At 37.6% G+C, this 9936-nt stretch overlaps 1 protein-coding gene across 1 annotated transcript in view; it reads right to left on the reverse strand.

Moving 5' to 3' along the window:
- LOC112159049 (cadherin-4) overlaps positions 1-9297 on the reverse strand; it is a gene marked incomplete in the record, with an annotated part of 327458 nt that extends 318161 nt beyond the window's left edge. The window contains 2 exon segments of the mRNA XM_024292864.2: positions 8272-8383; positions 9241-9297. Coding sequence (XP_024148632.1) covers positions 8272-8383; positions 9241-9297 — 169 coding nt within the window.
- Between the last annotated feature and the right edge of the window lie 639 nt (positions 9298-9936).

Below are 9936 nucleotides of genomic sequence, written 5' to 3' on the forward strand. Positions count from 1 at the left end.
TATATATATATATATATATATATATATATATATATATATATATAATATTTAAATCTACTTTTGTTTCCCTTCAGTTTATTGTCGTCATTTTTGTTTCCATTTAAACTACTTAAAAGCAAAAATCCTAAGGATAATTACAAAGGACAACAAATATAAAAAATGAAACATCATTACACTGTAGAAATCAAAACAATAAAAAAAAAACACACACACAATTCCAAAAAAAGGAGAAAAAAAGATCATTTCAGGAAAAAAACGTAATTCTAATAAATCAAAATAAAATGTAAAAAAAAAAAAAAAAAGATACAAAATAAGATCCCGGAAAATATGGGCATTATGGGATGTCACTGATTGGATGATGAGTTTAGAAGAAGAGGGAAAGCGGAAGGAGGTTTTGCCGAAACTGTGAAAAAGATAATTTAGCAATCACCAAACTTATGCAGTAATTGTGGACAGAAGATATTGCCACATACAATAACGTGCAGTTGAAAAGCTAAACAAACATCAGGATCCAATGACCCACAATATTCACCTTTTCTGGTTTATTATTTTGTTTAATTTTGTAAGTTTTCATTTTGATTTCTGAAAATTACTTTTGTTTCCTTTTTATTTTGTTTAATATTTTATTTGCATTTTTTTATTTCATTTAATTAAGTAATTATTTAATTTTTTTTTGTTTTGATGTCTAATGTTGTTTTAATTATTTATTTTTATAATTTTTGTGTTGTTTAATATATTTTTACATTAAGCGTTGTTGTTGATGTGCCCTTAAAAACTGCATTCCTTAAAAACTTATGAACGTCTATTAAGACATATCAAGCACCAGAGCTCTATAAGTAAGATAAAATATGCTCAGAAAGTTAAAATATTAACACTGTTCACTTATTTCCTTTCTGAAAGAATCAACTGATCTGAATGCAGCCTCACAGGAAGTGACGGTTTTGGATGAAGTGACGCCTGCTGGTTTACAAACATGGATTTGTTCACATGTTGAGACTCGTTTGGCTTCAGAAAACCAAGAGTCAAAGAGAATTGGAACTCCCTGATTAGGAACAAAAAAGGGCAAAAACGCCTCCAGACAGAAGAGATGGTTTTAGCAGGAATATTGTGCAAAGAAAGCTTTACTCCAACAATGTCTAATCTCCATAAAACAAGGCTTGTCTATTATTGACCCACATTACACTGCAGGCTAAGCGTCCAGAGATTTGGAGCGAAAGGTAAACGGGAAATAAAAAACAATCGAATACAGTTTGAGTGGTAGAGGAAGAGAGGAGTGATGTATTTTCCATCCCTATGGAGCATGAGGAGAGAAATGGCTTCTTTTATTCAGGATCCCATGAGTCACTTTTTCCAGCAGACTTCAGTTCCACCATTATCAGACTCGGCACTCGGAACCTCTGAAGAGAGTGTGACAGCCCTGAGTTTTGGAAGAACGGCGGGAAGTTTTAGCCTCATTTTGGGGTATTTTATCTAAGCTCTCAGCAAAGGATCCTGCCAAGGATATTTGCAGTGGGAAGCTATTTTTCATAAGAAAATAGTTTTATGCATTCAACTGGGGTGAAATTGATACTTTCTGTATATCAACTTCTTCTAAGTTGAAAAATTATGTTCAGAATACAGAGCCTACAGCGATGTAACAGCCAGGCTATTGGCTTTTGAAAAATTGCCTATCGCGTCATAGGAAGGCTTTACCAACACAGGATTCCCCTCAGGTCGTTCAAGATGTAAGAGCACCAACCGCTGGAACGCAGAGCCTGCCTCATGTAGAGGTGGGCAAAAACACAACACAGTATAGATGGGATGAAAAATAGAGTACAATTGGGGTAGAATGTGAAAAAGAATATTGAAACAACTTTAGTGTGACATGCAGCTTTAAAACCAATGCCAATATTGGTATCCGTTTGTACAGCTAAGAGAATGTGGATTTGGGTGAGGAAAGTACTTAGTGGTTGAGAAGCTGTATTCATCAGCCCAGAGGCATCTCTGAATCTGGCTAGGTCTATGAAGAGGTTGGCTGAGGTTATAGTGTCATCACAGTCTGCTACTTTAGCAGAGAAGTCTTTAGTGATTAATACATTTCTGTTGGAAAGGGTTTGATCAGTAGAAAAAATCCAATGTGGCCTGGAGCCCCAGCTACAAATGGAGAGCCGTCTTTAGTAGGGGTGTGCCAAAATATCGCGATATATTGTGATATTTAGCACTGCGATTGATTCTCGATGGGTTCTCACCAAGTATGCATCTTTTATTTTCATTTGAAGAGGAAACATAGTATTTGTGATCCTTTGGCGAGACCTGCTGGAGGTAGATGGCGGGCATTTGAAGTCTGGCTGTCACGGGCAACAATGTGCCTGGCAGCTACTTGAATTATTTAATTTTTGTTCTGTTGTTTACAACAATTCTGCACTAAGTTTTGGCACTGCTGTTCATTATTACTATTGTTAACACTGAATTTGAAAAATAATTCCAATTCAATTGGTGTCAATGCTCGTCAAAGACAGTGTTACTGATTTGCACAAAAGTGTCTTTTATAAGACAAGTTATTTATTATGATTATGATTATTATGATATATACAAATGGGGATATATTTTTCCCCAAAAAATATTTTCTTCTATATATTGTGAATTTTTAGAAATGATTTTTACCAATTATTCGTAATATCATTGATATCGTGAGCCGTGTATCGCGTATCACATCGTATCAGGAGGTGTCCAGTGATTCGAAGTCCTAATCTGTAGTCATATTTTACAATGACGAAAATATTGAAGAAATTCAAATATATCCTCCACTTCAGAATAATGGAAGTCAGAGTGATCATCTTTTTTCACAGACATTAGCCTAAAAAGTCTTGTAATGGACCACCCAGGGTGTACCCCGCCTTTGCACAACAGTAGTCTGGATAGGCTCCAGCAACATTGTGGCTGTGAAAGGGATTTAGTGGGTTTAAAAGATGGATGGACGGACAGATATAAGTATACATGCATTGTAATGTAGCTCCAACAGTTGGACCTTTGTTGGCTTTGTACAAAGTTCCTTTTTCTTTACATTTAAAATGATTTGTGTTATAAAATGTCTTAATGGTAACCATATAGTAGAGTAAAGCTGTATTCCCTTTCCTGCTGGAGCAGCTCAATTCCACGAGTGTCTACAGCTGGGGTGGCCACTAAGGACTGTATTCCTGCTTGTTTTGCTGCTCTAAGTAGGTGGACACAGTTGAAGGAGGTAATCTGTAAGACAAGGAAATGTAGAAAACATGGCGGAACATCGTCCCTTGAGGCTTGGAATTGCCCATTGCTGTTCCAAAGACTGGGGTCAAGATCTTTTATGTCAGTCTTGATAAAACACATCGAAACGGTCCATCAACTCGGATCCACACAGCAGATATTTGCTTTTCCTTCATGATGTTTTATGAGGCTGTTACTACATGGTGCACAATTCTGAAGTAGTGTTCAAAAAGCTTTAGGAGCTCTATCCCCCTGATGAATCCTTCATAAAGCTAACACAACCTCATTCCCTTTCTACTCTTTTGGCGTACAACTTTCCTGAGGGACGTATTCCTAAAAAAAAAAAAAAAAAAAAATGAGCCAAGGCTCGATGAGTTTCCGAAGTGATGAGATCCCACAAATCTGACTGTCACTCCTTGTCCTCATTCTTTCTGTCGTCCTTAAACCCGCTCAGATGTCCGCAGCCAAAGATAGGGGGGAGAGAACGCTGCCCAAAAACCACCAGCAACCCAAACAAATTCCAAGGTCAGCAGAGTGAGCCCACTGAGCTGGAACCAGCATCCCTGGCATTCATTACCCCAAACAGAATCAGCAGAGGAATACAAGGACATGCGGGATGAGGTTACACACTCCGGCTCTGTTTATCTGTGTGAAACTGGCTGCAGGCCAGACGTTGTATTTTGTTTAACATACACAAAATACTCCAAACACTGGGGTGATGTGTTTGAGGCACACTTTTGATCCGGAAAAACTTTCGTCCTATGAATCCTAAAAGAGTCACAATGGGGAAAGTTATTTTCGGTGTTGTGACTTTGCGGCAGAGAGAACATCTTGATAGAAGGTCCAACAGCAATGCCAGGTGTGTGAAGACTCAGACCGTCGCGACGATGCACGACCGTGTGTCAAGCAACCATTGCTCAAATAAAGCCTTTGGTGTTCCGTCACGTTACTTCAAATTACAAAAACAAACATAACAGAAAGCAAACACAAAGTGAGCAATTTCTTTAAATAATTAATACATTTTTAGATAATGTAAAAGTTCCACATGTATACTCAATACTGAAATTTGTATCCCAGGTCAACAAATTCAACAATTTCACGTCTTTTTTACTCACAGCTAGCAGTGATTTGGCCAATGAGAGACCATCACGAGTGGATAAGACGTCAGTTATTGCATAAACATAAAGAAATATGAGATTATCCTACTTTTAAAGTTTTGTTGATTAAATAAAAACACTTTGATCTGTTTTATAAGCATTCCCAGTAGTCTTTTGACTATGATTTTGACATTTTTAGCCAAAATTGCTGGAATCAGTGGAGCAGTATTCTATTTAAGGACATAGCCTTTCTAATTTAGCTTTTACATAAATCCTTTAATTAATTTATTTATGTATTTGTTGGGCTTTTAACTATGTTATGGTTTTTATTATTTATCAGTTTTATGTTTTTACCTCGTCCATCTTTTAGTCTCATCAAATTTTAGCGACAACGTTGCTTTTATTTTACATTCTGTCAGTTTTACTGTTGTTGCTTTTATTTTTTATTGTGTCTTTTAATAATCTATGCAGTGCCTCCTCAAATTTTAGCCACAGCATTTCAGTTATTTTCTTTTTTTAAATGTTTCTTTTATCTAATGAGTCTTACAACTTTTTATGTTTCAACAAATGTTTAGATACATCTTTTTTTTTCAAAACCTTGTGTTTGACAGCAAGTTGATGAAAAGTGCTGTATAAATAAACGGATTGATTGATTGATCTGGTAGTGTTTTTTATGTTACATAAGCTTTTTCCATTGGCTTTTTTTCATATGCTCCTCGTTCACAATGATTTGAATAAATAAATACTCAGAAAAGCAATTTTAAGCTCAATTTTCTGTATATATGAAAGAAAAATCACATAAATTCATGTTAAAAGCACAATTATCATTGGAGTGGGTCTTGTAAACGTCATAAGGAACCCTAAGTAAATTATTAGAACACTATCAGGTAAAATTCTACTAATTAAAATGCCATAAAAAGCTCTAAAATATATATACATGTGACTGAAAAATAAAATATTGCAGTAAATTAATATATGGAGATTTTTATATCAACCAAAACTTAAAAAATCAGCACTACAGAGCTAATCTAAAAGAATGTATTTATATTTTCTCCCCCTCTTTTAGGCTGACCTCCTATCCAGACCCAAACGCCAGACCCATCACGACCATCATCCTAGTTCTGTCCTTCCCATTACTCCCCAGATGCCTGAATATATTTATATTTGTGCATTAATGCGCGTGTACATCAAAAGATATCATCACTCCGCTGCACATCTGACGGTTTGGGGTTGAGAAAAAAAAAATGTTTTAAACCCCGCTCAGAGTGGCTTCTAACATGTTTTCAGTGAAACCCTTACCGTCTATAAATCAACTGTCAAAGACCTGCGACTCATGCAGGAAGAGTGTGGGGTTTTCACCGATGAATGTGTGTGTGTGGCCCACAAAAAATACACAATTACAGCACTTACTTTCAAACAAACAGACAAACCTGAAAATATTGAAGCACTAAAATGCATTTGAAAGGTATGTTTCAAATGAATCCAAAGTCTTTTGAGGTCTGAGTAAATACTTAAGATGTCTAAATGTCAAAAACTGTTTTTTTAAGAGGATGAGGAGAAAAAAAAACAATAAATAAAAGCATTAAAAAAAACATGCAAAACTATTTGCTTCTGGTGGCAAACTAATTTCCAAATAGAAAATAAAAGCATGTTAGGCTGATGAAGAGACTATTTCATCTCCAGGAAAACAGACAAATAAAGCTCCCTGGAATAAATTGCCTCCGTTCAGCAGTGATGGCTTATTCTCAGATTGGATGTGATTGTGTTGACACCCCCTGCTGGGCTAAAGCCATCACTACCACGGTAAAAAAAAAAAAAAAAAAAAAAACACAAGCTGGCAACTGGTGACTGTCCCACATCCAATCCCACTCACCGCCAGGATGCAATACAGCCCCTGGCGAAAAATATGGAATAACCCCTCTTGGAATATGTTCATTCAGCTGTTTCAGTTGGTTCAAAACTGCTTTATTTAACAACACAAGTCTTTGTAACACACGCAACAACAAAGAAAAAAGGGTTGTAATTGTGAATATTTATTTGTCTTAAGAGGAATTTGAATTGGTCATTTATGAGGAGGGATTTATAGAATTGGGCCTGCAATTAGCATTTTAAGTTCAATCCTGCAGAGTCTGAATGTGTTAATCATCCAGAGCACTTTAACATGATGCTGCTGAGCACCTGCTCCACGGTTAAAAAAAATTAAGAAGTGTACACAAATAAAGCAACAAAATTGATGGAAAATAAGTTTAAAGGAACAGAATTTGATATGTATTAGAATATAAAAGTTAATTTTAAAGTTTTTTTTATTCTCTGTAAAAAGTGAAACATTGGATCAATTTTTAATTAAAAATATTAGTCTTCATCAAATTAAAATTTTGAGTTAATAGTTTATTCAACTTAAAAATGTAATTAATAAAAACTCATATTTTTTATTGCAACACACTACTGGTGTTTTTTTTAATTGATCCAATGCTTCACTTTTTATAGTGTACAATGCAACCTATACAATTATAAATCATAAGTCTCCACAGGAAATGATGTCACAACTTTTGATGAAACATTAAAAAAATACAAAAAAAAAATCTAATAGGAAAGAGAACTAAAACTTTTATTTAAAATAGAAAAACAAACTAATTATTTTTGCAAAAAAGCTTAGACCCAAACAGACTGCTTATATACGGAGCCAAAAATGAAAAAATGCCCTTAATAAAAGCTGCAAAGGGGATCTGCAAGTCACACATGGCTAATAGTTCTTCAGAACGGTCCAAAATCCTGACTCGTTTTATATCTTCATGAAGTGCAATGCAATCAGAATAGATTTTTGTTTGCATTTCTCCATCCTTTCATAATGTGTTCACTCTATTTAGGCAGAGAAAAGTGTTTTAAAATGTATTATTGTGGCTTTTTAATTGATTTTTTTCCAACACTATTCTACACGTATAATAATTAAATATAGTTTAGTAATTATGTGCTCTGTGTATCCTTCGTCTGTTCATATTTTGCACACGTGGCATATATACAGTCTGATAGAAAATCTCGGCCCGGGGGCCAGATCCGGCCCTTAGGGTTATTAAATCCGATCCCCCACATTATTGTATGTTATTTGTTTTATGACGTTATCTATAGGTTTATGGAGAGTAAAATATTGAAAGTTACTTAAATTGATTTATTCTTGAATAATATTCCTGCCTGTTTTAAATCATAGTAATGCTAAAAAGTTACATTTTTAAAGTTGTAAAAATTTAGTTTCAGAGTGTTCAACAAATGTTTCTCCTGTTCGGCCCGCGACCTAAGGGTTGCTTTGGATTTTGGCCTTCCTGTGCGACTGAGTTTGACACCCCTGGTCTAGACAGTTCAATCCCCCAATGAGACACAAGGCCTAAGGAGGGCAAAAAAAAAAAGAAAAAGTGTATGCCGAGCAGCTGCCAAAGACACTCTTTCCACAAAAGAGCTATTGTGTGCCCACAGCAAAACAATACAGCCTAGCAGAACTATGAGGGAAAAAAAAGCCACTGGGATCGATAGAGATTTGCAATTAGCCCACATTGGCAGGAGCAGCTCTAGATTAGACACAGGGATGTCAATTCCATTTCCTGCACTATCAGGACCTTCAAACACGTTGGGCTCGATATGTCATTGAAGGAACTCGCGGTGATGTGTAGCCTGGCGGTAAAAATTGACAGATGGGAAGAAGAAACAATTTACAAATATGTATTTTTTTTCTCCTTTCAGACTTGGCTGCTTCACAATATCCAACTCACTTTTCCATTAGAAGTAAACTTATTTAAATCAGTTCAACAGCATCCAAGTGGATCCGGAAGGATTCACATCTCCAAAACGCTTCACAGCAACAAACTGAACTTTTTTCTCTCTTTCATCAATCTGTAACTACTCTGAGAAAATATAAGAGGGGGAAAAAGCCGTACGGCTTGCCATCCATAGCAGGGCTTACCTTTAAGTATGCCCTGTCCTTGCAGTACATCCCTTGAAATCAGCACAGAATAAAAGCTCTGTGAGAAGCCGGGTCGACAGGGAGCAACAGAGGCAGGCTCCCCATTATTCCTCTAAAAAAGAAAGAAAAAGGAAAGCACAAATGAGCATGACTTTTATTAAAAAGAAAAAAAAAATCTGCATACAAATAAGTGGATGCAACAAGTTCATCAACGGTGTGTGTGGAAGACAGCTGGTTTGATGAGCCCAGAGTGCAAATCTGGAAGGATTTGGAGGAAGTTTAAAGCTGATGGGGTTGATTGAAACTCGAGCAAACTTCCCGTTCTTCCATCAGAGGCATGCGTAAAGCTGAGGCATGCAGCGTCCACCCAAAAGGGTCAAGCTGCCCCACTATCATTCGGGTCAAAGCTGGAGCGCGCCAAAAAAAAGAGGCAAATTCATTTTTCTTTATGATTTAAGACACATTAAGAGGAAAAAATATAACAGATTTGATTCATTCTGCAAACTCTAAAGGCTTCTTTTTATTATTCAACGCAGCTACAGCGGAGCTGCAACTCGGAGAGGAAAACAATACAAAGAAATAACGCGGAATAAATCCATTAAAAGTAGAAAATTATAGAACTTTATATGAAATGGTGTTCTTTTATTGTGGATTTTAAAAGGTTGCTGCAGCCGATTTACGCGACGTGACTCAATTAGTTGGATGAAGAGCGCAAGGAGGCTGCAGCTGAACTTGATTGTGGGCTATTAAAGAGGGACAAAAATCGGACAAAATGCTGCATCTTCAAATCAGACTTCTGTTTTTTAAGTTTAGTTTTTCTCTCATACGGTGATGGCTCGTTTGGGAGAAGATGGATCTCTGCAGCCGCAGCAGCAAAAAGCCTGCGTCTCCCCCGGAGCGCAAGACTTTCTCCTCTCCAAGCGCATCAGCAAAAAAAACGCAGAATCAGAAGGAAAAGATCAGTCTCACCCAGAATGAGTCGAGTAGGAAAGCTGCTGTCAGGACCGCAGCGAAGTCACTTCTCATTGTTGCGAGTGCAAAAGGAGGACTGTGGATAGGGGAGGAAGAAGAAGAAGAAGAAGGATCGCTCCCTGGTTCTTCTGTTCAAGCTCCACTTTAGTTTGAGGTGGGGGGAGAGCGTCGCTCGCGTCCCTCCCTGCGCTCCGTGGGTGTGCTGCAGCTCTGCCCGACTTCTTTCCCCGGCTCTCATCCGCAGGTGAGCGCTCCACTCAGCTCCGAGGCGCAGCCAGCGTCACTCACTCCAACCCCTCCTATCAACCGGTGCAGGGAAACCACACACACACACAGGCGCGCGCGCTTAAAGACACACTCGCTTGAGCCCTTTTGGCCCAGCCATCCTCACAAGTGACGTCTCTCCGCAGACTCCGACATTTGAACCCCCCTCTCAGGCGAAATGAAAGGCTCTGCCTGTTTGGTGGTTTAAGTGAAGCGGGCTTTGTGCTGCTCTGGCAAAGTCATTAACCACCACTGGCCAGCAAACCTGATCCGTCCGCTCCGCTGCACCAGTCTGCCTCATTCATGCGTTCACCTGAAACTTCAAAGCACCACATTCACAGACACGTTTTTATTAGCGCCAATGTGAATCTGGATTAGGATTAAGAGGTGATCAAATCTGCAGAGCATGTGGATGCAATTATCTTTTGA

Source organism: Oryzias melastigma, linkage group LG7 (genome assembly GCF_002922805.2).
Source record: "Oryzias melastigma strain HK-1 linkage group LG7, ASM292280v2, whole genome shotgun sequence".
Lineage (NCBI taxonomy): Eukaryota > Metazoa > Chordata > Actinopteri > Beloniformes > Adrianichthyidae > Oryzias > Oryzias melastigma.